Source organism: Melopsittacus undulatus, chromosome 1, assembly GCF_012275295.1.
Source record: "Melopsittacus undulatus isolate bMelUnd1 chromosome 1, bMelUnd1.mat.Z, whole genome shotgun sequence".
Classification (NCBI taxonomy): domain Eukaryota; kingdom Metazoa; phylum Chordata; class Aves; order Psittaciformes; family Psittaculidae; genus Melopsittacus; species Melopsittacus undulatus.
This window is the reverse complement of record NC_047527.1, coordinates 43,431,255-43,458,784: the sequence shown is the minus strand read 5'-3', so window position 1 is coordinate 43,458,784 and position 27,530 is coordinate 43,431,255. Positions and strand designations below refer to the sequence as shown.

The 27,530-nt window shown below is 42.7% G+C and overlaps 1 protein-coding gene across 4 annotated transcripts in view; it reads left to right on the top strand.

Annotated features, from left to right (window-relative positions):
- Window positions 1-27,530, top strand: part of MAPRE2 (microtubule associated protein RP/EB family member 2) — a 94,926-nt gene that overhangs the window by 14,043 nt on the left and 53,353 nt on the right. For 3 of the 4 annotated variants that reach the window (XM_031052993.2, XM_005153551.3, XM_034061280.1), the window contains exon 2: window positions 2,883-2,944. In XM_031052993.2, coding sequence (XP_030908853.1) covers window positions 2,883-2,944 — 62 coding nt within the window. Of the gene's footprint in view, window positions 1-2,882; window positions 2,945-18,204; window positions 18,408-27,530 lie in introns of those variants that run through there. The other variant, XM_034061248.1, reaches the window with a different exon arrangement.

Genomic DNA, 27,530 nt, shown 5'->3' with positions numbered 1-27,530 from the left:
GATATGCCCTGAAGAGCACTAGTCCTGTTGAATCCACTGAACGTCCCAAGAACTCATAAATCGAACAGCAAGAGTCCGCCAAACCTGTCCAAGGCCTCCACCAGCACACACTAGTATCAACAGCAAGTTGTGTAACTCATCTGCATCTGAGATAGTGGCAAACAGGCTACAGGGCTGTATATACACTATGAAACAAGGAACCCCCTGAGGGACCTTCTGATTGCCTACCTGAAGGCCAGTGGTCACCAGTCCTACCCCCTGGTTGGGCTTGGCCTCCTGAATATCACTGGAGCAGGATAACATGACTGGTTGTGGGACTGGGAGAACTGGATACACTCTGTGAATAGTCATTGGCTATTAATAAAACCTGCTCAATTCTGTTAATAACTTAACCAAAACATTCTAACAAACATTGGTTTGATTCCCCCAGTGCAATTCCACCATCAGGGAAACAGACAGTATAATACAGGGAAATTGCAGCTATGCTAACTTTAAAACATTACTCAAATCATAGTTTCTGTCCTGAAAAATTGTATAATCCCATTTTCTTATCTGTTTCATTACATAGGATTTTCTGGGATTCCTCTTTCAACTGTTCTTAAAGACATATGTTCTTTTTCCTGTGTTGTGAGGTCTTTTCCATTTTCCTGATTCTATAGATATTCATCCTCTTGTTTTTTACCCCTTGACTTTTTTACTATGTTTTCCAGTGTGGAACAAGTAATTTCTTTAGATGTCTTGGTAGGTGACCCTTGAGGAGATGGGAACCTATTTTACAGTCAGTGCAGCTTCATTGTATTGAGCAGTTTTGAGGAACTGAATTGTGCTTGCTGGTTTATGTAGAGCAGTTATGTGATGCCAGCTCAGAGCTGCGTATGGCCTGGAATGTAGTGGGAGGAAACATGGCATCCTTTCCTCCTGGTTGTTTCCATTGCACACCTTTATCCCTCCACCTTTCCAAAGATGACTCCAGCTCCCCATCGTTACCTTCTTCACACCCACTGACTAGGACCTCTACTGCATTCCTTTGTCCACCTAAATTAAATTCCACCCTAATGAGCCCATGTTTCCTACCACTCCCTTGCCTGGGTGCTGCTCCAGCATCTCAAGCCAGAAGTACAGGTCGAGGTGTTGGCATGGCTTACGGAGCAGGTGGAGACCTGGCAGCCCTGCTGCACACAACAGCAAGTGGCAATTATCTCATCTGGCCATAAGTAAGTACCTGTATGCAGGCACAAAGTCAGGAGCTGTTGCTGAGGTGTTTGGTTTGGTCAAACCTCCGTGGTTTGGCCTGTACTAATATTATCATCAGTTTCCAAGCTTTAGGAACCTCTGCTATGGAGACCTCTTTTATTTTTCCTGTAAGACTATATGAATTAATTTCAGTATGGGTGCTTCTCATCAGACGTTGTTGACCAGAACTTCTAACCATAATCTTAAGAGCATATCAACCGTACAAGTTACTGGACTAGTACTGTTATTTCCCACCATAGTTCAGGGGGGTTTACTTGAGCAAAAGCCAACATAATGTGATGGATTTGCTATTCCTTTGCCAGTGCATGCCTGAGGTTTGTCAGCTGTGCTGGGATCACTTTCCACATTAAACAAATGGAGGAAGGATAAAAAAAAAAGTAAAGGAAAGCTTAAGAAGCTTGGAGAGATTCAAAGAAATGGAACAATAACATGCTTAATAGCTAATTCCCATTCTGGTTTGGCTTTAAGGTAGCTTCAGCCTTCCAGTCTGCTAGCAGCATTCCTAAGTTCTCTGCCAGGATGAGTCACAGCTTCTGGAGCTGGGATCCAGTCCTTTAGACAAGCCATCTTTAAAGGTCTGTTTACCTTTCCCAGATGATAATGAATTGGACTGAGAATTTCTTGATGTTTCCCTCTTCTTAAAACAGGGCTTTTGATGAATATAAATTCACCTGTGAGAGCTTCTCACATCCCTCAGTCCTGATACAATCTGAGTACCCCTGGGATCCCGTTTGGTGTAGTTTCATGGTGTTGTGTGGATAGATACCTTTGGAATACCCCTCCCTGCTGGGCTGTCTCAACTAGTTGGCTAGGAATGCAAAACAAGCAATAACCAGAGCCCTGGTCTGACTGTAAACCATTATTTACCTGGTAGGAATGAGATTTTCTGCTGACTGAGAAGGTGAATTAAGAAACTTAGCTGTGTAACCCTAGTATGTAATTCATGGCACGAATTGAAACCCATGTATGGTTGCTCTTGCTTATGTTTCTGTAGCCTGTAATATAAACACTTGAGAGGATCAATGTGAGGACAAATCTAGCAATTGTAGGAGACTGCATCTAGGAACACAGAAGGGAATGGACCTTAACGTGGCTGCTACAAGTGAGCAGCATCATGACTTCGTTGCTAAGTGAGGCACTTCAAGGGATTGCCAGTGTGTTTTGTGTTGTATTGGCAAAGACACAGGCTTTCCTGGATATCAGCTCATGTGTTTCTCAATGGTAGATTTTTTTTCCCCTGAAAAGCTGTTTAGGCAAGTACTGCAAGGCCCCAGTTGCATGACACGATGGCCATAACTGATTGCCTGTGCTCAGAAGAAGCCTGGTCAGATGGAGAAACAGCAATGTGCCTGGCAATTATGAATAAACTCTGAATGTAGCACTGCATAAGGGAGCTCATAGATTTGCCACTATATCAGAGGGACATCTGATTGTTGTGCAGATGCCAGACACTGAACCATTGTGAACACAGCTGAATTAGGGTATTGTAACGTAGGACTTCTCCTTTTGCTTTATTTTTAGCATACAGCTATTGCATCACTGCCCAGCCGATATGGACAAAGACCATTCAGTGAGTCTTTTCTTCCTGTTTGCTTGTTGAACTAAAGGTTTTCATGTTTTCTTTCCAGTACCAAATTGCTGCAAGGAATAGTTCAAGCCGGCAACCAGGGAAAGTGTTTGGATGCCCAAAGTAAGTATGCTCATGTGTTTCTATGTGTTTGTCACAATGCTACTAACTGAGAAAGTACCCAAGAATTTGTGTTTGATGTCTGGAAGGCAGTAGCTAGATACATTTAGTATCAATAAGAAGCAATGTTCCTTTGCTGTATCCTTGACTGCATAATTAACATTAATCAGGAATTATTCATGAAACAAATAACAAAAGCTGAACTAGGTACAACAGACTTTTTGGAAATTTACCTTTTTTTTCTGGCAGAAACAAATGAAAAAAAAAAGCCAAACAGGTAGAAGACACACTGAAGGTGAATGATGAATCTAACATCCATTTTGGAGCTTTGAGAAACACTGTTCTTGATGGTTTGTTAAATGTTAGCTCTTCTGCACATTATTAGTGCTGCCTTCATAATGTTAAGAGGTGGAAAAGCAAACTACATGAAATGCCACTGTAGAGAATTAGTAATTAAAGCCAGATAGAATTTGTAAAGTGGTGTCCCTTTTTTAATCCTCAACTATGGGCGTTTAAATCGCATCCCACCAGAGCTGGATGTTAAACTACCCTGCCTCCAACTTGGTATCTGTGAAATCTGCTCAGGGAGTGAGTCACCTGCGAGGCGTGGGGAGATCAGTGCTACCAGGAGAGGGGAGGCCCACAAGGTGGCAATGTTTAGAAAGCCTTCGCCAAGGATGCGCTGGAACAGCCCTATGCTTCCTGCGGTTGATATCCCTTGCTGCCCTTGGATCATTGCTGCTGCATCAGCGCTGTTAAACAAAAACTCTTCACTGCTGCCGAAATGGAGCATAAGATTCCCAGTAATAAACCTCCTATTTGAACATATTGCCTATGGACAGTGCTTGTCGTTACTGTGCTGGATACTGTATGTGCCTCTTGCCTTGGCAAGGAGCATGCTGCAGTATCAGTGGTTTGCAATACAGTGTGGGGTGCTTTTACCCATAGCTAGTGCTGAAAACTACGTGTAGTGCTTAAAATATGTGCAGCACTGAAATGACGCTAGGGCTGTGTGATGAAGAACTTCTGTTTTTAAACATGCCATGGCATTTCTGTTAATGCTTGAAAATCTGTTATAGTGTCTAAATGCTAACTTTGGATGTAGGAGCATCTGGGTTTGCTGCGTTATTTTGTAGTTAAAAGTAAAAAGGGTTGTCTGTGCTATTTTAAAGGCTTATTTCACAGTGAAACTCAGGGGTTTGCTCCAAGCTATTTAATGCCCTGGGGGAAAAAAGGGGGGAGAGAGGAGGAAACCCACGTAAATATGTTTGCAGAAAGATTTCTCTAGACATGTGATAGGCATGAGAAATTATTCAGGGTAGGTTCCATGGGAAATACAAGAATTGTGTATGTTCACTGGCACAGACAGAGGTAAGAAGAGACTGACACTGGGAGGGGGAGAGATAAGTGAGGAGCTAGAGTTCAGACTCATCAGGTTGCAAGAGATTACTTTCTTTCACAGCAATTAGAAAACAGGCAGGGCTCAAGTGTACCTGGAGATTCTCCGAACAACAGTCAATAATTTAGAGCTGAAAGAAGCTTGTATGCATCAAGGATGAAGCAACAACTCTAGACTACAGGAGGCATCTAAGCACAAGAACTAGGAAAATGTAAGGTCCTCCCTCTGTGGACACACACTTTCCCATGAAGTTGTTGCAGATGGAAGTGCAGCGGGACAGTGCCTTGTGCTGAGCCACTGTGGGTTTCACCTACCACTTTCTACTCTTGCACAGAGTAGTTGTCACTGCTTGAAGTCAAGCTTTGTCACTGTGGTTATACTGGCATTATCATGAGTACTTTGAAACAACAGGAAATCTAAAGAAAACTGTGAGCATTGGGATAGTGCACAGCCACAAAATGGACATTTATGAAAGCAGACTGCATCCTACCTGTCTAATAGAAACTTATCTGACATGTGCAGATTTCCTGCAACAAGTAACCTTCTCTGTGAGGCAACAGACAGCTTTCCAGTGTATTCCCTGTGGATTGCTGATTACTGTGTAGCTTTTCCTCTCCAAATTCCTTAGTCCTCATGGCCTATTATATGTCAAAGATCTAGTTATCAGCCTTCTAATACCAGAGATGCATTATATTGCTGGAGAATTAGTTAAGCTATTACAATCGCAAAAGTCAGATCCATGTAGCATGCTATTATATACTAGTCTTCTCTTGGGAAACCTTCCATTTGGTTTCAGTGTCTTTGAGCCTGTCAAATGGGTGTATTTTTTCATGGAGTTGTTCTATGAAAAAAAGCATGAGGAAAGGATGTTGAAGCATCCAAGGAATCTTGGAGTTCTCACATCAGGTGCCCTCATGTGTGAGATGCAGATAAAGGGGGTTTTGGCAGTTACAATTCTTTATTTGATGTATTACCACTAAAATAATTGCAATACACCCTAACATTAAAAAGCAAATCTGGTTTCTAGTGGGACGATAGCTCAGCAATCACCTGTTACACCACAATAGCTTTGAGATAGGAGAAGAGAAAGAAAATATATTAAAAATGTGCATATACCTGTATCTGCACATGTATATAAAGTACACTTGTGCGATGAATGACTAATTAATGAAGTGTTCTGGGGAGATTGAACAAAAAAGCCTATAATAAATTTTCCTCTTCCCTGCACATAAATAAATGTTCTCTGATCATTCATGATAAAGATGCATATAGTTACTTAAACCAGGCAGACTAAAGAAGTGTTTCCTCTCACTTCTTTTTCCCTATGCCCAGCACCAGCACTGGTGCAGGATAAAATATTCCCTCTAGATAAGTGCACTTTGTTTCCTGCTCACTTCCCCAATGCTTGTTTCTCCAGACTGGTCTCCATAATGTCCATCAAAGACCACCTGACATCTTAGGGCTGCTTTGTACCTTCATCCAAAAGACTGGAGGAACATGGAATAGATGAACTTCTGGCCTGAGTGGAGTGCTTCAAAAACATCTTTATTCTGTGGAATCATCACAAGGTCCTCCAAAATGTAGTGGAGGACATCTGTTTAGGAGTCAGTCCTGCACAAGACACAGCTGCTTTATAGCTGGTTTTGATCCAGCATGAGATCTAAATCCTGAGCCTAAGAGAGCAAAGTTAACCAAAGTGGAATGTTTGTTTATGGCTGCGCGTTCACTAGCCCTGCTCCCTTCTTAACTTATGAACTACGTAGTTTGGACAGCCTTTTATGGTGCTCTCTGAAAATATTCAGACCTTTGGGGAGATATTTATTTTTGCAGTGCCCAATACTAAAAGTTATCCCACAGGAGCTCAGCAAAGCAGTTGATTCATCAGGAGCGTAACTTTGCTTTTCAAAACGATAGCGTTTGGTTTTGTTCAGTTAACAATGAGATACTTTCCAACACAGAAGCTGTCAACAGCACTGACATACATTCACAGTTACAAAAACACATAGCCCCATGATTGGGTATTTTATTAAATAGAAACCTCATTTTCTGCTGCAATGGGGAAAAGACACTCTTTTCATGCCACTAATACCTTTTGTGCTCTAAATGTTAGAAGCCCTTTTTTTTATACATAAGATGACTGTTCAGAGGTTACAAAATGGTGTTACTTTATGCCATGACTGTTGAACCCATGACAATATGCAATAACATAAACATAGAATGATACCCTTGTTTCTAGTTGTCTTTTGTTGCCTTCTGCATTTTGCCTGTCAATGGTGCTTCATTTAAATGTCAGAGAATGCTTATTAAAGGATGATTCAAGTAATGATTTGAGTTTTGCTCCAGCAGCCAAAACCAACTTTTTTTTCTTAAGGACCTTAAAAATATTAAACCTCGCCAGATATGTCAAGTATTTGTAGTACATCCAGATGCTATAAAAATAACTGTGCCATTTTTCAAAGCAGTTTCTAGATTTTATACATAAAATCTTGTAAAAGTGAGCAGCACCTACCCTGATTCTGTGTATTCATCCTGAGTTTGTTGTCAGGTTGGATGTGATAGGAAAACAGAGGGCTCTTTTTTCTGCTAGTCTGTCTTGCTTGTCTGTCTGCAATAATGACTGATCACTTGCTGATCACTTTAATGTCCAGAAGGTGCTAACAGCAAAGTGGTAATTAGCCCTAGGTTTCATCTAAGGAAGGAAAGGCAGAGGCAGGAGAGATGGAGAAAGGAAGGCAGGTGGAGGAGGGTCAAAAAAAGATGTGAAGAGAAGGTTGAGCTGGCACATTGATGACCCTCAAGTGCTGCTGAAGAATATGACAAAGACCTCAGTTGAAATCAAAATGCTGTTGCAGATAAGGTGGGAGACATGTGGAGCTCTGAGTTCCATGGTTGTGTTCTCATTGGCACTTCCGCTATAAAGTACACATGCCCCCGTCCTGTGGTGTGGTAGGCACTGCATAGCTTACCTGGCCTCCTCTGCAATTCGGCTGCTAAAGTCTGTACCTGCACATTGTGTGTTGTGATGTGGAGCTGTGATGTTCAGGGCCTCCAGCAGCAGAGTAAAATCCAGGGTGTGGACTGGTTCCCAGAAACCCACTGTGCCTGCTAAGAGCCCAAGAGTAAATAAGGGCTTGAAAGAGCTCATTCAAATATTGCACTTTATTTTAAGGAGAGGAGTTTGGCTGGGTTTCTTGAGGCTTTTTTTCTGGGTTTATTGGTTTGGGGCTTTTATCCTTAACCCAAATATTGACATTTTCCAATATTTCTTTGCAATCACTGGGGGTGGAAACTTCAGTTTTCATTAGCTGACTGCTGGGATTCCTGTATAATTAAGTTGCTGCATGATCTGTAGCTTCCAGAAAATCCTACATACTGAGTCACAGTAAAGTGTGAGTTGCTGGCAACGCACAGCACGCTACTGAGGTCAGGTGGCAGCAGCACACACTTAATTTTGTAAGTTGTCGTTACAGTAGAAATGTTGCCTATAATAATGTCTTCTTCAACCTTCTTAGAGACTGGTTTAGCCTTAAGGAGATTGTGGGAAGGCCACTGTTGTGTGTACCGCTGTTGCATTACAACGTGAGGTGGTAAAATTAGAGGTTTTCAGTGTCTTGGGACCTAGTAATTTGTTGTCCTTGCTACATTTCCCCTGTTGTTAATTTAGGGCTTGCACTCAAGTCCATATGTTGTAATCACGTGTGCAGTCTTGTGTGTTTGTTCCTACCTGAGCCTGGAGCAGGCACAGAAACAGGTATGTGGTGGGAGGCACTTACACATGGGCAAAGCTGATGGCAGCTGGCTTGAGCCTTAAAAGCCTCAGCTGGAAATCTGCAGCCAAAACGTGCATAGCTGCAGGCCCAGTTAACAAATCTTCTCTGAGTGATTAGATAGGCCAGGTACATGTCGTGGCTTCCATTTGGTGTGGGGGATGACAGTTTTACTTTTCTATGACTACCTCCTCCTCATAGAACAAAGCTGGCAGTGCCCCCACATTTAGGTTTATGCAGTGGCTTCCATGAGAGCTTCATCCTCTTACAAGAGGCCTGGATTTGGCTCACCACTAATGACCTGAGCAGGCTGCATGGGATAAAAAACTCCTGAACAACACTATAGGAAACACCCTTCCATTATATTACAGGTTTTAAAGAGAATAGCTAGTTCTTGTCTTGTGTCTGTATAAAAGAACCACATTGACTGTGTTCATGCGTTTTTGGACTTGGTCTGATTTCATAGCTGGGATCTTTTTTGTCTGATATAAGAAGCTTCATGTAATCACTCTTTTACAGCTTATGTTTGACAAGTGGGTCATCGGTTAATGGAAGCAAGTAAATCCAGCTGTTTATCTTTTCAGTAAGATCATGCGCTTTGCTTGCTCTTATCTGCTCAGAATGGAGATGTGTACATTTTTAATGTCCCCTTCCCCCCATTTTAGAGCAGGGGTGTGAGCTTTATATTACATTTCTGTAATGTAATGAATTTAAATGAAGTCATGCTAGTACTTAAGCTGGTATCACATTTGATCCACAAATTTATGGAAGCAGTTGCGGTATTATTAATTTAATTACTAGGTGTAATTTTTAAAAGGTTGGTAATTTCACTTCATAAGAAAAACTTACTGTTGTACAGTGCTTGCAAGTTTTGTTGCTTCCTCATTTCTCCTTCCCAAGTTGCTGTTGTGTTGCTGTTAGCAGATGAACTCTCCACTAAGGCAGGCCATCTGTAGCTTTCTCCCAGCTAGCCTTGCCACTTAATGTCTAGGCAAGAGCATTTTCTGGCTAATTTGAAATTCCAGGATTTCAGGAAGTGCTTGTAAGCTTTCTGTAGGTGCTAGTATTTAAACAAAGCACTTGCAGCACTAGGTCAATAAATGGCTCAAAGTATTCATGGAAGCTTGGTCTGATATGGTAAATTCCTAAGGTACTCTTAGGGAATGCCTGTCAGTGAGAAGATTCTTGATACAGTTTGCAGATATTTCTTTTATTCAGAGCACTAATATAAGGGTAACATGGTTAAAGCTACCTGAAAATCATTTTTCCTTTTTATCTGAAGGCTATTTTATTAATACTTAGGATAAATATGAAGATTATAATGAACATTGATTTGTAAAAAGTCTGTTTTCCATCAATAATTGAAGAAACTGAGCCCTGAAGATTAGTAAGAGTACTGTGTAAAGTAGCAATTAAATTGTGCTTAAGAGCAGTTTCTTGCTCCCAAACACTCTAGCATTTGTAAATAACAGATATCACTTACAAGTGTGTTACAGGTCTAAACAGTTAACAGCAAGTTAAAAAGCATGTGTGTAAGAAATTATCAGAAAGTACTTCACATGCTTCTGAGAGGGCTTCACATGCTTGCATTTGGTCTGTAAGGAGCCTGAAATAACTAAGAGCGAGTCTATTTAAATGGTAAGACAAGTCTTTGTTAAAAAATTGAGTAATAAATATATTTGTTCTAGCCCAAAGAGGAAGTGTTCCTTGATTTCTCTGTGAGCTAGTGATCACAACCAAATGTGAATGCTCCATTCCTGGTGGTGTTCAAGGCCAGGCTGGACGAAGCCTTGTGTGACATGCTTTAGTGTGAGGTGTCCCTTCCCATGGCAGCAGGGTTGGAACTAGATGATCTTGAGGTCCTTTCCAGCCCTAACTGTTCTATGATTCTATAAATCCTTGCAACCCAGTTCTGCGGAGGTGCCTGAGGGATTCCTGCTCTTTAGTATGGTAATGGCAGCCATCAATGTGTCAGGCAAAGTGTGTGAATGCTGGGTGTTAGACAGCCCTTAAATACAGGTGTCCCTTTTAGGGATGGCTGCGTGTGAATGTGCATGCACCTTAGCAGGCAACTACTTGTACTACTACCTGTTAGTATGCTCCTCTCAGCCTGGATCAAATGAGGTGCAATTAGCTAATGACAGTATGTTAGCTGGACAATAGGGATGCTGAGGATTTTGACGGAAGGAAACTGATCTGACCCAAGTTCTCTGCAGGTGGCTAATGAAGGAAAGTGGAAATGGCCCAGACCTACAAAGGATTATGCCTGACAAAGGAAGGGTGGGACCAAATGCAAGAAAAAACAATGGGGAAATCTCAGGTGTGCAAGCAATTTTGAGATAAAAGGGAGGAGGTGCTCATCTAGTTGTAGTAATGGAAAAAAAGGATAGGATTTTCTTGGCTAGAGAGCTGGAAATACTGAATAGATCAGAAAGCTAAACCATAGAAGACAAGATGGGGACCCACCAGAGTGGAACTGAGGGTGAAGCTTGCACGGACTGCTGACAGTGTTTTGAGGAAGCTGGTTGTAACAGCAGGGCTTGTTTCTGTGCTTGTAAAATGAGTAAATAACCCACAAAAAAAAGCAGTTACCAAGAAAAGGGGCAGGCAGCATAAAGACAAAAAAGCACAGTACTTTCTGTGTAACTTCCTGGCATTCCCCAGTTTGATGGGTATGTGTGACATGTTTGCTTTGTAAGAGAATGATTTGTAGAGACCTGAGGAAAAGATGTAACTTTTTGCATCAAGGCACCAGATTCTTGGGCCAGGGTTTGCGATCATGGAAACACACACTACAGAATGACTTTGCAGCATGATTTTGATCCTGGTCAGGCACGAATGTATTCTGTATTTTGTCCACATTAGCTAGAGTATGGAATAATATTTATGTTGGTGACAGACACTTAAATGTTTTCTGGGGCAAAGTAACCCCTTCAAATTTGGGTTTGTAATGATCCAGCCCTTTCTGTCAGCTGGTTGAAGCATTTTTTGATCCGGTAATAGATATCCAAAAACTTAATTGACCATCTCCTGGAGCCACTACTGTCTCGTGCCAGCCTCCTCTCTTCCTTTTTAACAGTGGAAAGCATCTCGGGCAAGTTGGTAAATACTGACAAATGTTCCTTGTGATGGATTATAAACCCTGTGCAAGCTTCATGTGTGCAGTATCAGTAATGCTGATATTAGAAAAGGTGCAACACTGCATGCTGAAAAGATCTTAGTCAACAATTGTTCCAAAGCATTTAAACTTCTCCTTTTATACGCAGGTATCAGACAGTCATGTGGAGCATTAAATTGCTTGGATAACATGTGCAAATAAAATGGCTATCGGCTTCACAGCTCTTGTTGTACAAGAGAAACAGAAATCCCAAGAATTGTTATTAACTATTTTTGAATTCTTAGTATATAATATCAAGTCAAGTTTTCAGCAGAGTTAATGTAACAAGTTTTAGTGGTAGCTATCATACACCAATAAAGGTATCCCTTTAGTGTAAGATACGGCCATATCAGATTTTCATGTTGGAAACTTCTGCCCTTGGCAAAGGGTACTGCAGAGCCTCTCCTTTGTCCTTTCCTGTGCCCCACTGTTGCTGTTATGAAATAGATTATTAGACTGAAATGCCTTCAAAAGGTGGCATTTTGCTGATATTTTCAGTATAAAACACGAAGAAGGAATATCAGAGAAGTAGATTGTCTACTCCTACCTTATTCTGTCATCTTTCTGCATTTTTTTCAGACACCCTGTTTAGCCCCAGGGAAGCCAAAGATTCCTCAGCAGCTGAAAGTATATAAAGAAATTATAGACTTTTCGCACACACTTCAAAACCATTCCCACTTTTACCATTTATAACTTGGTTCGTCAGCTTTGTTTAGGGTATGAATGTCTGAAGCTCTGACTTTTTTCAAAGATAACAGTCATAAGCAGTTGAAAATCCCAAATCCCTCTTCTACAACACTAATCTTGCTTTCATTTAATTAGTCTATGGCTTTTCATAGTCTTCATATCTAAATTCTGATAAAATAAGCCTAGAAAGCTAGTTAACACCTCAATGAAAATGAGAGTGGTGATGGTAAATCTAGAACAGCTCCAGCCAAATAATTCCAGGTAAATGTCAGTGAGCAATGAGCCAGTCTCCTTCCCCAATTCCTTTCAATTGGCATTAAAAGCAGAGTGACAAAGAGTGACTCCAAGCATTTATTGATCACAGCCTCCATTTACATGTTTTCAAATGAAAGCAGCTCCCCAGGGTGTGCCTGAAACTCTGCAATTGCCACATGGATATCAACGAACACAAATGTAATGGACCTCAAGAATTCCAAATTTTGGTTTGGTCTGGAGTTAATGAAAGTAAACTTTCTTCTCTTTAGAACCATCCTTTACTGAGTGTTTCCTGCTCTCACTGAAGATTTTGTTATGGAGAAGGTGCTGGATTTAAAAGTTTTGGGTATTCAGTGTGAACTTCTTAGGTTTTAAGTACGGAATCCTTTGATGTACTGAGTGCTTCTTTCTAAATTCTAGGAATTTGGGTGAGGGGTGTTTTATTTTAAAGCTGCTGGATTTAACTAAACCCTGAAAGGGCTGGATTTAATGAATGTCCATTAAACCGATGTATTAATTTTGATCTAACAAATAATATTTAAAGTGTATAACTGGTCTTAAAAGACCTCTTCTGTTCAAGGCTTCTGAAGTCCTGTTTCTGTGAACAAAAAGATCCTGGTTTTGTAGATAGTGTTTGAATCTTGAAATAATCCTCTGATTTCTATTTTATTTCTACAGTAACTATAAAAGGTAATGCTGCCTTTTTAAAGAAAAATACCCACAGGCTTTGGCTGTTCAAGACCTCTTCCCTGTAGTGAGGAATTCACACACTAATGGTCAGATTGGATTTGTAGTTTATTAGGCTAAATTTTCAAGAGTGCTTAGCTGACGAAGACCCTGAGTCCTGTTTTGCTCTTCCTCACAGGCACAGAGCAACTCTTAAAATATTAAATGTGACCTCTGAAATATAAATATGTCCATATATTTAAAAATAGACTTGAATTACCTCATAGGGATGTGGTCCGCGCACACTGTGTAATTGGGACAGCCCTCTCTTTCTTTCTCTTTATCTGCCTCTCTCCAGGGAAGGCAAATAATCAAGATTTTGCTTAAAGTGGCAACACCATAATCCCCAAGGGTGGGAAGCTCATTCTTTGTCTGCAGGATGTCTGGAGTGATAAGTAGCTGTTTTATTAAAACTCATGCGGTGCTTCTTTGTCCTGACAAAATTATCATTTGCTGTTTGGTATGGTGTGTTTAAATGTGATGCACGCTGAAATTTAAGGCATAAAATGAAGCAATGGGATGGAGGTGGGAGAAGTTACTTAGTGCTGTGTAAGCAAAAAACCTCTATAAAGTTGTAACTTTGAATTTTCACTTGAAGTGGTTTTATGCCACAGTGGGACCTTTCCTTTGGTCTGGTTGATGCAGTTGACGGTATGTCAGTCAAATGGGAAATATGAGTTCTTTTGCATAACACAGGTCAGCTTGAAATTTCTCATATACCACATCATATCTGATACGTGTTCACTGTGTGAGTAACCCTGTTGCTAATTCCTTTATGAGTGTTTCTTTGTAATATGTTATCGCAGGTTAGAACTGTGCACTAATTTAGGCTGGCACAAGCCAGTGCTCTCTAATAGACATGCAGTAGCAAATACCTCATTTGTACTTCCCATAGATAGCATGCAAATCTGGATCTCCTGAGTCTTTTGTTCTTAATTTGCTAAATCAAACTTTTATTCATGGTGTATACTACCAAAAATTAGGCTGATCCTGATGCAGTCTAAGTATGCTCATGGTTATATCCATCTTGCTGTATCTACTTATGCTAGGAATAACGTATGTCTGTACCTTAATGAATTGGGGCTTCCTTGAACAAGCAAGATATGCCCAAGACTTAACATAGTAATTTCTTGTAGGTCTTCCCAAACTTTTTTCTGATTTGCTCATTTTCAAATCTAGATACTGTTGGCCAAGTCCTTCAGGAAAAGCCTGTTTCTGCATGGGTTTCTGATAAATACACTCATGTGTGCTAGAAATAATTTGATTTTGCTCTACAGAGTGTAAATTTGTTGCTTTGCAGAATTCTGTAAATCTTCACCCTGATAAAGGAAGACTATGAGAGTAGTTAGAGTAGAAAAGCAGACTACATTGAACAGGACTGATGCTTTACAAAAGCTGTTTCTACCTTCTAGTTGTTTGCTTGCCTGACACCAAGTTTCCTTGTTCTCTTTCCCAGAGGAAAAACTGCAGTTGTGACAGGAGTGTTCATGAAGCTTCTCTGAAAAGCAAAGTCAAAATTATCCAAGCAGTGGGGGATTTCTGCAATAATTAATTGTATTTATACTTCAGCTATGTCACATACAAACCTCCCTAAAACTTTGGTTTTTTTAATCTTCTGACAAATATATCTCTCCTGCAGCCATCACCTCTGTTTTCAGAAGCTGTGCATTGGTCAACCCCTATCAGTGTCAAAATTCCCATAATTTATTTCTACACTAACTGCCTCATAAAATTCTGGCTTAAGCATGCCTGAGGTTTTTTAACACTGCATTTTGGGATTTTAGGGGATTTGAATCTTAGGTGTTATAAATTGCACTGCATGGCCTTTTTACTGCGGCAAGTAAGGAGTGAGGAACTGAAAATGGAAGCTCTGAGGAGGAAGGAGCAAGCAGATTTTGAAGAATGATGTTTAGGCCTGTTGCAGTGCTCATTAGTGTTCACTGCATCCAGTTACCACAGCAGAAATCGAACTGGAATGCATGTTCTGGAGTAGGATGCTATCTTTTTCATCAGCAGTATGTCTGGGACTTGCTGTATACTCTAGGGAAAGTGTGTGATCACCTTGTAGCCAAAATCAGGTGGGAAACAGGGAAAAGCAGGCTGATGTGTCATGGGAATGGGATGATCTGAGAGGATGTGACATCTCCATCCTTGGAGATTGTCAAGGTTTTGCTAGTCTATGATCACGTCACCAAACATAACCTGATCTTGTGTTGGTGATGATCCTGCTCTAAGTGACAGGTTGGACTGAATGACCTCTGTAGGTCACATTCAGCCACTGCTTCTGTGGTTCTCAGTGCTTGAAGATCTATTACGTCAGGTTTAGTAATTCCATCCTTTGGCATTAATTGCTTTCCTGGCAGTTTGCTTTGCTTAGTCTGCATTACCACTTGTGAGTACTAGATTTCAGTGCTTTCAATATCCCATAGGTGGGGCTTTTTTATCAACACCACGCTGACCTTTTCTTCTTCAAGCAAATTCTCTATTTGTATGCCTACTGCAGGTAAAATCTATATAAACAGCACAGCTGCAGTCACCTAATAACAGCAACAAGTTCCTCTTTTTTCTCTGTGTTTCTGTATCTAGTCTGAGATCTCTTTGCTCCTAATGATGAAAGTGGAAAGAAGCAGCTGGTGGCTTCCTGTATGTAAAGATAAAAGTTGTGTCTGTGGGTCACGCATTGCTCAGAAACAGAGAAGTGGAGAGAGTACCATGCGTATGGAATCCATATTGTGCCCTGTGCCCCCAGGCTGTTTCAGATCAACTGAAGAAGCATGATGCTTTCTGAAAATCAGTGCCAAGGTGCTTTAGCTGTGGCCTGGCTCAGCTTCTGTAAAGGTAAGGTACTGCATTGAGCCAGCAGGTGTGTTCTGACTTTGAATCCTAGTGCAGGAGTCAGAGGGGTCTGGAGAGAGGCTGCTGTGTTGTCCTCACCCACACTTCTTTACAGGTTTGCCAGTACACGTTATAAACAGTTTTGGAGACTTCAGTAAAGAAGCTTCTGTTCTTTGCCACTGGTGAAGAAATACAAATACCTTTACAAGTTAGTGTAGCACAGTGCTTTGCTGCTCATCCCTAGCAGAGCAGGTAGGGTTATGTCTGGCAGATAAAGACCCGCTATGGAGTATTTTTATACTGTCACCATGTAGCATTTCTGGCTTGTCCATGCTCTTGAGTGTTACTAAGTCACTCACTGGCCTTTTTAGCAGAATGTATTTTGTTGCTTGTTTTGAAAAAGTCTGGAAGACAACTTTCTTTGTTGGGTTTACTGTTGCCAGATGAACGGAATGTTTTTCAATAAAGCGTGTCAACTGCAAATATCCATAGGTTGGTTATTGCAAGCAAAATTTCAGCATATTTGAAAACCTGGCAGAAAGAATAAATAAAATCTCCTGTCATGGTGTTCAGAAGACCGTGGCAAATTGGCAGACAAATTTGAGGTTTGTTAGAGATTGCTCTGCATGCGTGTGTTAATGTATACATCTGATTAAAGTCCAAGTAGTTTCTCAGCAGTCCAAGTGACATGCAGTTGGTGTTTAGTTATAGTGTTCACCTTATAATCTCTGTGTGAATCCAGAGCCTGTATCATGAGCATAATCATTTAAAATAAGCTTTTAGCCAAGTGCCATTTCACTTTGAAAGGTTAGATAAAGTTTATTTTAAATGTTGTAAAATCACTTTCTTTATACAGAAAAAAAATGAGGTATAAACACAAGCAAACTCGGACTTCGGAACTGTCAAGTTTTATAAAAATACCAGTATATGCTTCTGAGAATGTACTAGAAATATCCGTATTTGATCTGCCACCTTAAAACTCATTTTGAGAGCTGGATTTGGGAGTGGGATTTTTCAAGGTGTTGATAGATCTACCCTAGTATTTTTTGCCTTTTTGCATCTAACAGCCTTGAGGTCACACAGAGCTGTTTAGAGACTGTGCCCATAGTCACTCTTGCTGCTTTCTGTTTAGAGGAAACAATTTGTAAACAGTCGGACAGTTTGTTTCTCTAGTGTGGCAAATGTGTGAGTGTTGATCCAGCGCTAAGAAGTGAGGGTAGGTTTTACCCTGGTGAAGTTCAGATGTGCTTCTGAGGGTGACCAGCCTCGCTCTGTGGTTAAAGTCAGACTCTGAAGCATGCTGCTGTTTAGGCAAGGGGAGATATGCAGACATCAGAGATATGCAGAGAGAAATAGGCTGCGGCAGGGAGAGCTAAGAAATACTTTCAAATGAAGGGGAGGGAAGGTTGAGGGATCTTGTGGATGGTGGTGCCAATAGAGCGAGCAGTGCCAGCAGTTCAGTGCTACTGCCTTGGCAGGTTTCTTTCCCGCTTGTTTCTGACCCAGACAGCATGGCAAAGGATGTGCTGTCGGATGGTTTCTCTGTAAGCCTGAGAGCAGGAAAAAGCTGGAAATGTGCAGTGCAGCTTGACAGGTGGTTTGGCTGTGCTCTCCAGTGATGCTGTAACAGGGACAGAGCCTGGTAACTTGGGCATCCTGGTGCTTGGGTGGGAGGGGTGAAAATCTGGGTGGAGTATTGGATTCGGGAGCAGTGGGAAAATAGCCTCGCTGAGCTTAGATCTCATGCTTTTACGATTAGGAGTCCATGATTTCTGACTTCTTTGTATTCTCACGCCATTTAATGTACATTTTATCAGCCTACTGTATCAAACACAAAGGCTGTTCTTGCGAGCTGCGGGCAGACAAGGGCAAGCTTTGTGTGGTGGAGGTGGCGGTACCCCAAGCACACCAGAGCAGAGCGAAGATGCTGAGGAAAGCTGGGCGGCGTTTCCCTGTCCGGATTGCACCGCTGCCCGTTGTGCATTTCCACAGCGTGCTGGGGGGCCAACACAGAGGCAGCACCCGGAATAGCTGCCTGCTGTCGGGGCGAGGAGGAGCCGCGCTTCGAGCGCTTCTCGGAAAACCAGGGCGAAACCGCAGCCGCCGTTGTCACGGGGAGAGGCGGGCAGGGAGCGGAAGAGGGAGGGGGACGTGCTTCGGTGCCGCCCACGAGTGCGGGGACACGCGTGGAGGCGCCGGGATAACGGCGTGGGGCTGCGCCCGGCGCTCTGTCTGCCCGCACCCGACAGGCCCGCTCCTCAGCGGCTCTCCCCGCACGCCCGGGGCCGGCAGCTCTTTGTGTGGGGGCCTGCTCCCCTCCACGGGCGCAGCGGGCGCGGAGGGAGGCGAGGCGCGGAGTCGGCCGGTTGCCATGGAGAGGGGCGGTCACGTGGGGCGGCGGCTAGGGGCTGACGTGCGCGGCGGGGCGGGGCGCGGCGGGCGGTGAGTGTCGTGTGGTGCCGCCACCTTCCGCACACCAGCAGCGCGGGGTTCGGCGGAGGCTACAGCGGGAGCGCCAATGCCTGGACCGACACAAGCCCTGTCCCCAAATGGCGAGAACAATAACGACATCATTCAGGATAACGGGACCACCATCATCCCCTTCAGGAAGCACACCGTGCGGGGGGAGCGCTCCTACAGGTACTGCGGCGGATGGCGGGGCGGCGGCGGGAGGGGGGGCGGGGGGAGCTGCAGCGCTGGGGGCGGTTGCATAAGGCAGGCGGGCTGCAGCTCCCCCATGTCCCCGGTCCCGCCGGCGCGGGGGGACGGGAGCTGGTATTGTCCGGATGGGAAGCGTTCGGTGAATAGGCGGGATGTCTGCGGTGCTCTCCGCTGCCGGCGGAAGAAAGGCGGGTTGAGATAATAAAAAGCAAAAACAAAAGGGGAAAAGGGAAGGGGGAGAAGAAAAACGGGAAGGAAGGGGAAGCGAGCCCCGCACAGGCAGCCAGCTCCCCCTGGAAAGAGCCGCAGCACCTCGCTGCGGATACCGGAGGCGGCGCCGTGCGGGAGGCGGTGGCCGGGGATGGCGGGGTGCGGGCAGCCCCTACCCGGCCCGCAGAGCGCACCGGGCGGCGGACACTGCCCCAAAGGGTGGCTGCGTCCCTCCACCCCCAGCACACCGGCCAGGGGCTGACAGCGGCCCCCCGCTCATCGGGGCCGGGCTGACAGCCCCCACCCACCTCACCCCCCCTGTGCTTGCGCGGGGGGGGGCCGGCTCCATCCATCCTCCTCCTTCCCCCATCCCCCGCCAACCCCATTTTGTATTTCTCATTTGGGGGAGCACGTCCTTTGTCGCAGTTGTAGGCATTTTTGATGAATCGTTTGGCATGCATTGCTGGCAGCGCTGCCGCGTTAACATCTCCGACAATATGCTCCGGCAGATAAGCTCATTAAAATTGTTTGCATTGTTTGATAAGGGTCGCGGCGCAGCCCGGGACGCAACTGGTTTGATGTGCTCCTTGCTGCCGACTCGATAAATACGGCCGGTAGCTCCCCTTATGTTAATATACAGTTATTTTAAATACTGCCCGAGTGACAGCAAGTGGTGCCTCTGCAGAGAACACGCCCCTTAAAGCTGATTTTCGAACGGCAGGAAATGATGCTGCTCTCAAATATCTGACTAAAGTGTCGAGTTGTATGCGCGATTAGATGAAAACAAATGTGGATGACTTGGCTTGATTGAAGAAAATCACAGTATTTCTTCTGCTGCTGAGGAATAGCAGAGCTGCTGACCATTAATAACCTTAACAGCGAATCTTATTGTTGATCACACACTGACAGGAGACCGTGAAATGCATCAGAGATCAAAGCGTGTGGTTTGTTTAAATACCACAAAATTTAGTCTGTCTCCCTCTCTGAATCTATTGATGCTTTGTGTAAGGAAGCCCCGGATGCACGCATTTAGCACAAAGTAGTGAAATTGCTTTTGTAAAGACCTATTTCTACTTGCAGAAAGATTGCTGCTCTGGCTTCCAATACTTACATTTCAGATGAGAGGTACAAGGTTCTGTTGTAGAGGAAAGCTGCATTTTTATCATGCATCTAAGCAGAAATATGAAATAGATCTTACATGAATTATCATGTATCTATTTTTAGTGCGACATGTGTCAGGTGCTACTGATTGCTATCTCACTGCTCTCCTTCAGGAGGGTTCTTTGGAAAACCTCTGTTAGGTGGGGTTCTCCATTATCCTCTTGCAATAGGTTTGTATGTAATTTTCTGCAGCTATCAACAAGTCAGTCATCTTATCCTTCTACCTGTCATATCATACATTGAACTATGTCTAGGGAAGAGATTTTGTGAGGCTGCTGTGTTAAACACATGATGACAGAAATAGTTACCCAGTTTTCCAGAAACTGTGAAGTTGTTCTGTGTGTGAATAGCCTTTCATCCAAGGGAGAACTCCTTAGTCTTAGCTTTGTATCCATTTGTATCTGTGCCTGGAGCAATACAAAGGGATGCAGAACTACCAATGTTAATGTCACATGTTGTTTTTGAGCAATAAGTAAATGATACGATTCAGTATTTCAGAAATAGACCTTAAATACACAAATAAAAATTTCCACTGGGGAATTATGTTCTCTTTGCCTTGTGGAAATTTATCTTGATCTACAAAGTCATAGCACCCATTTCTGTTTATTTCCCCCTTTTCTTCAAGGGGTGGGTGATACTTGATTTGTTTTCACCTGTAGCTGACTACTTGATGAGGTAAATATTAGCCACAACACAAAGGAAGCATTAAAGAAATAAGTGAAAATTGTGGTGAAATTTCTTCTTGAGTCTGGAAAAAAATGGGCTTTTAACTGCTGTGAAAACTTCTAGAACCTAGACTAGTTTGTTTTTTTGATTGGTTTGAGTTGCTGCAGAAGAGCACTAAATATAACAAGTTAATACCATCAATATTGCGCTGACTGCCACGCTGCACTGTTGGTGCCAGGCTGACTTTGAAGCAGGCTTATGAAGCAGCCTGTACTTCACTGTATGACACATCAGGTTGCTATGCCTCTGATTGTCAGGCTGGTTTATTCCATCTGTATCTAGAAATATGGAATAAATAAGTCATTAAACACAGCCTGGAGCATGACACCAGATCAGCAGTTGTACTGATCTAGAAGCACATACTTTGCTCGCAACTGCAGCTTTGCTCTGAAGTTAAGCTGCATCTGCCCTATGTATAGAGGCTCAGTATTTACCTTTTGCTTCTCTCTCCTGTGATATCAGAAATGCTTTCTCATTTTACTACTTGCAACATCCTCTGTTTCATAAATACTTTAAAACAGAAGTTGTTTGATCATAATGAGTATGTGTTTACCAGTTTAGTCTTAAAGTTTACTGTTTCAAATACCAGCTCCTACCAAAGATTTGATATCCAGCTCCTGAAGCAGACTTAAAAAGAGCTGCTTACACCATTTTACATACTAGGAAAGCTGGCAATGGATAACATTGCCCTAAGATATCCTTTGAGTTTAGGATGCAGCAGGGAGTTGAACGTATACCATAGGAGTCCCAGTTATGTGATCCGTATGCAAAGCCACAAATAGTTTTCCCAAGTCCTCCAAAGGACGTATTACATTTTGCAGATTGGGACATACAGGCCCGAGGTGTTAAGTTTCTCATCCAGCTTTACTTAGCTGGTAAATGGAAACCAGGCACTTTGGCATAAAATTTAGTCACAAGTAGATGTTACCTTTTGGAGTAAACAACTGTAATCAATCTGTATTTCTCCAGTGAAATGCTGTTTCAGGCTTTCTGGATCAGGAGGCTGACTTTAAAATCTGTTTGGAACTAAGGTGTCATTTTTTGGCCCAAAATAGATTTGGGCTCACTTCTGAGAACAGCATTACATTTAATTATAGTTTTACTTCTATGTTCAAAGAAGACTGAAAAAATTCAATGAGAAACCGAATCAACAGCTGTGTGGGGAATTTTTTTTGAACAGGGCATGTCTGCAGTGCTTTTTTGCCAGACTTCAGGCATCTTGTGTGGTTGTTCAGCTCATCAGATTTTTAAAAGCAAGCTGGACAAAGAGTTTGAATATCTCCAGGTTTGAATAGCATACCTAGCCTAAACCATTCTGGTCTAAAAGGGGAAAACTGTTGTACCCTCCTTTGCAGGATGCCACGTCTAACTTCTGTTTTATCTACATGCTGCTAGAAAAATGGTTATGTGGCTATGTTTATTTTTATTTCACAAAGGAAGGGGAAAGGGAACTATCTTCCTGATTATTTCTTTTCAAATCATTAAGCTTAAAAGAAACTCATAAAGCCCACTAAACCTTCCTTCCTATGAGTAGGTACCTCTCTGATGGTACCTGTTTCAAATATTTGTTTTTCCTAAATGTCATTTTCCTCTTAGAGGATGCCTTCATCTTATGCTGTGCTAAATAATGAAAGCTTGACAGAAGTGGCAATTTCCTCACTCACTGCTGAAATAAACCATGGGGTGTTACAGAATGTATCTGGCTGTCTTTTACTGAGGTATGAGCTGATAACTTCCACAATGAAAGTGGAGATTTACATTATAGCAAAATCTGTTTTGGTCCTTGCCTTTCCAACTCCCAGTGAATTGCCGGACACAAGCTGGTCCCCTGTGGCAAAGAGCATTCTTCCCTCCACAGGATGTGTCCCTGCCATCATCTCTGGTGGTGCTCTGCCTTTCACACTTGAGCAGCTTTACTTGGGATACAAAGGGAGACACATGGCTTTACCTTACTTTGAGTAGAAGGCATTTCTTGCTCTAAAATCAGTTTCCATTGAGTATAGTAAGTAGGTAATTTCAGTGAAGTGAAAAAAGACTATTTGTGTTGATAAAACTAAGGGCCCAAACTTGCTGAAAGCTGGGAAGATCATACAGAGTAAAAGCAGTGAGTTGTCTTATCATCCACAGTGCAGATGGGCACGACTGTTTTCATCCTCTGAAACTGTAATTGCTAGTCAAAGCAAATGCCACTAAATATATTAGTAGCTGAATTATTGTCAGGGGTGTTTTCTCTTGGCCTAAGGACTCCTGTTGCGTATTATGAGAATTTTGTCCTAGATTTCACTGGAAGCAGGAGAAAGGCAATAATGAATGTTTGTTGTTTTTTTATTTTTTTTTTAATAAAAAGAACAGCATAAATCACACCCTAACAATCTGGTTTGAGCTTTTCTAAAAGTGATGCTTGATATTCTGCTTGTCTGTCAAGCGTCTGGGTTGCAGCAAGATAGTTATTAGCTATACAGAAGAAGACCATCCTGATGACTTTTAGGCAGCAGCTACTAACCAGCATAAGAGACATCATGCAGAAATCTCTATTTGGTTCCTGGGGGCTTAGGTACACTTTATTTTCTCTTCTTTCACTTTCGTAAAGCTGGCTTCCTGTTGCTGCTGCTGCTCCTCTTTAATCTTGTTTTCTGATTAGGGAGTACTTTGCCTAAGGAGAGCTGTTTTGGTATCTTCTGCTGAGCAGAAACTCTCAAAAAGCACAGGGTGAAGCTGTCTGAAGATAACTGGGAATCACATGTGAATGCACGTAAATGTCTTGGAGGGTTACGAGGATGACTCTGCTCAATACTGTGTGGTTTGAAACCTAGAGTCTGCCTGCATTACTGGGCTATTTCTCTTGACCTGGATTTAGATCTTACTTGAAGGAAACGTCTTCACAATGTTTGGGGTGTTGAGGCTATCTGTTAAACTCAGGCTTTGAGAGAGGTAGCTCTGTTTGGGGGGGGACACAACACCCACAGCCAATCAAGTTTCTGTAAGGAAATGAAAGTAACTCAGCACCATCTTCTCAGCTTGCACTCGAATGCTCTCACCAAAAAGGTCTGAGTGCGCCTCATTTGCACCCAGCCCCTGTGGGTTTCAGAAACATCCTGTAGGTGGGAGGCTGTTCTGGTTTTTGTTGCGTGGTGTGGGGTGTTTTTCAGAGTACCTCGTTGAGCTGCATAGCAACAGCAGTATGTTTCTGGCATACTAACAGAAAAAGGAGTGAGTTTAAGATATGTGAGAACTGAACCTGATTGCTGTCACTTTTAGATATAGACATTCTGGCTTCTGCTTGGTTTCTTCAATCTAGCCTTCCTGCAAACAGGCACTGAAAAACATTGTGTGAAAGAAAGGTGATTTGGAGGTAGGCCTATGGACCAGGAGAGCCTGATTAAAGCTATTTTTCTGAGGTTTTTCCTTTGCTACATCAATGGCTAGTCTGTGGGGAGATACAGCTTGCCTCATACAAGCAGGTTGGACTGGAGGAATGTTTTCCCTGATGACATACCTGTACTAATCTTTTGAGATATAAAACTTGTTTAGGGAGGCAGTAACAAAAAATGAGCATAGTAAGTCTGCATTTCAAGCCCTGGCATTTGAATGAAGGACTTAGTTTTAAAACTGTCTTCAGAGGTTTTGGTTTTGGGGCTTGGGGGAAGGTTAGTTAAATTTAACAGTCTTTTCTCCTTCCTCATGCCCAAAGCTAATTATAGCAAAGGCTTGGTAAAGGAGAAGAAAAATTGTGTGCCAGCTTTTCATTTTGGAGATGCAACTTTCAGCCTTTGTTTGATAATTGAAAACGAGTGGTCTCACCACATCTGTTCTCAATCACATCAACCACTGAGGGGGGTGGCACGAAGACTGTAGTGTGGAGTAAGCGTGGTGGCAACAGCAAGGCTCATACTGCACCGGGACAGTATTTGGATACTTGCATCCTCCTCGCTCCCTGAATTCTGGCCTTCTGTTAGCGGCACTGATTGCTCACTGCCAGTATCAATGCTAGGGAGTGTAAATGCAAAACATCCGTGTTTCTTCAGTGGATGGTGGTAGCTGTGCACTGTGTAACTGTTTGGATCTTGCTCAGATCTCTGCTGCCTGACTCACCGATAAAGCATCTTTCTTCATATAGTTTCATTATAATTAGGTGGGAGGGGAAGGGGAATATTAGCTATAGAAGTTTACTGAATATGCATTTAACTGTCCAGGTTCTGAAAGCAGTGGCTTTTTTATTTTTAACACAGTTCTGTTCTCTTCATGCTATTGCATATTTAATTGAAAATTAAAACCTCACCTGTGATATTTTGATGTAATTTTACCTAGTGTTCTGGTGGTATATTAAGTTTTAACTGTTTGGTAGAGAAGGCTCTGTACACTGAAAGCACGCTCATTAAATGGCTCTGCTTAACCACTCTAAAATGATTTCTTGTTTCCCATGCTCGGTGAAGGGTGCTTTTGTGTTAAATCTGTTGTTTTGCTATGCTATCTAAACAGGAAATGTAAACATTCATCAGTGAGTTGAGACTCGAGGACGTAGCTTCCGTAGGAAATCCTAGAACTGAGCCAAATCTTTCTGCCTGCAGAGGAATATGCCACGCAGGTCGTGGTTATTATCTCATCTTACGTACAACTGCCTTGCATTGCTTATTTGTGTTGACTGGGGGAGGGAAGGGGTTCGAAATATGGGAAAGTGATGGAATATAGAGCTTGTGAATCTGGGTCCTGCATGGTTGGAGGGGCAAGGACAGAAACCTTGGTGTGAGCTCATGTGAATTTAAACAGAAACTGAGTGGTCTGGAGCAATGTTTAAACAAGCTATGCAAACTGAAAGATTCTTGGTTTGGAGTTTGGTATTTCTTCTGTGTAAAATGGGCCCTTCTCCAGTGTGGCAGCTGAAAGAGTAAAGGAATAGCTTATTTTGCTCTAATGGTATAGTGTAAAGCAATGCTGTACGTCCTGTTTTTCCATGCGGTTGTGTGTGTTGTTTGAGAGGTTTCATTTTCAATGCTATGCGTCTTGACAATTTGGAATCCTGACAGCTAGTTAGCAGGACCCGTGGACTTCAGTTTTGTCCTTTAGGAATAACTCAAGTGAATATCCTCCCTACAGCAGGGTTCCTTAGATGTACAGATTTCCTACCCAAGCAGCTGTAATTATTCAGAGATGCACATGAATGCAAATTCTTGCCTGTCACTCTGGAATGCGGTGTTGATACTCAGAAGGGCTTGCTGGCAATATATATTAAACAATTTTGGAGGAATGAAAATTCATTTTAGGCAGATTTTACATGGTCGTTACGCTTCGCTGCTTAAGGTTAATCTCTATGGAGCTAGTCCAGTAATATCATGAATAGGAAGCACTGAAATGTTTGAAGTAGAAGGTGCTTGCTATACTTATAGATTCAGTGTTATACAAATCATAGCTTATTAAAATAACTATAAAATCTGTAATTGTTTGTATGGAAGTGAAGTACATAGCCCAGTGATATGAAAGTCCCACAGGAGCTTTTGTATACAGAAAGACTATGCTGTGTAGGAATGCTGGGAATATGGAGGCAGTGAAATGATAATTAGTTGAATAGAAGGGATATATTTTCCTAAAAGTACAACATTCATCTGGAAGAAGCTGTTCTGTTATAAACCTTGTCATGCAGAATAGTGTTAATTGTATTCCACTTAATTGTTGTTTGGAGTCTATATCATTCCTTGTCCGTATTAGTGGTTCAAAGTTATGCGGGATGTATATTCTGAATCAAGATCTGAAACTGTTTTCAGATACCACATTCATTCACAGAATTTGTGAATTCACAGAATTACAGAATGGTTGAGGCTGGAAGCAACTGCAGGAGCTCATCTAGTCCAGCTTCCTTTCTCAAGAGGGCTCACCTAAAACGCATTACCCAGGGTTGTGTTCAGATGCCTTTTGGAAAGAGGCTCGATTACATCTCTGAGCAACCTATTCCAATGCTCAGTCACCCTCACAGTAAAGAAGTTGTTCTTTATGTTCAGGTGGAACCTCCCGTGTTTTCAGTTCATGCCCATTGCATCTTGTTCTACTGCCTGGCACCAACAAGAATCTACCCAGTTGTCAAACTCATGAAGTCATATAATCATAGAATAGTTAGGGTTGGAAAGGATCTTAAGATTATCATGTTCCAAGCCCCCTGCCATGGGCAGGGGCACCTCACACTAAACCATGTCACCCAAGGCTCTGTCCAACCTGGCCTTGAACACCACCAGGGATGGAGCATTCACAACTTCCTTGGGTGACCCATTCCAGTGCCTCACTACCCTCACTCACAGTAAAGTACTTCTTCCTTATATCCAATCGAAACTTCCCCTGTTTAAGTTTTAACCCATTACCCCTTGTCCTTTCACTGCAGTCCCTAATGAATAGTCCCTCCCCAGCATCCTTATAGGCCCCCTTCAGATACTGGAAGGCTGCTATGAGGTCTCCACGCAGCCTTCTCCAGGCTGAACAGCCCCAACTTTCTCTGCCTGTCTTCATCTGGGAAGTGCTCCAGTCCCCTGATCATCCTGGTGGCCTCCTCTGGACTTGTTCTAACAGTTCCATGTCCTTTTTATGTTGAGGACACCAGAACTGCACACAGTACTCCAAGTGAGGTCTCAGGAGAGCAGAGTAGAGGGGCAGGATCACCTCCTTCGACCTGCTGCTTTCTGGGCTGTGAGCGCACACTGAAGCTGGCTCATGTTCATTTTCTCATTGATCAACACCCCCAAGTCATTCTCTGCAGGGCTGCTCTGAATCTCTTCTCTGCCCAACCTGTAGCTGTGCCTTGGATTGCTCTGACCCAGGTGTAGGACCTTGCACTTGTCATGGTTAAACTTCATGAGGTTGGCATCAGCCCACCTCACAAGCGTGTCAAGGTCCCTCTGGATGGCATTCCTTCCCTCCAGCTATCAACCGAACCATACAGCTTGGTGTCATTGGCAAACTTGCTGAGGGCGCACTCAATTCCATTGTCCATGACACCAACAAAGATGTTGAACAAATCATGAA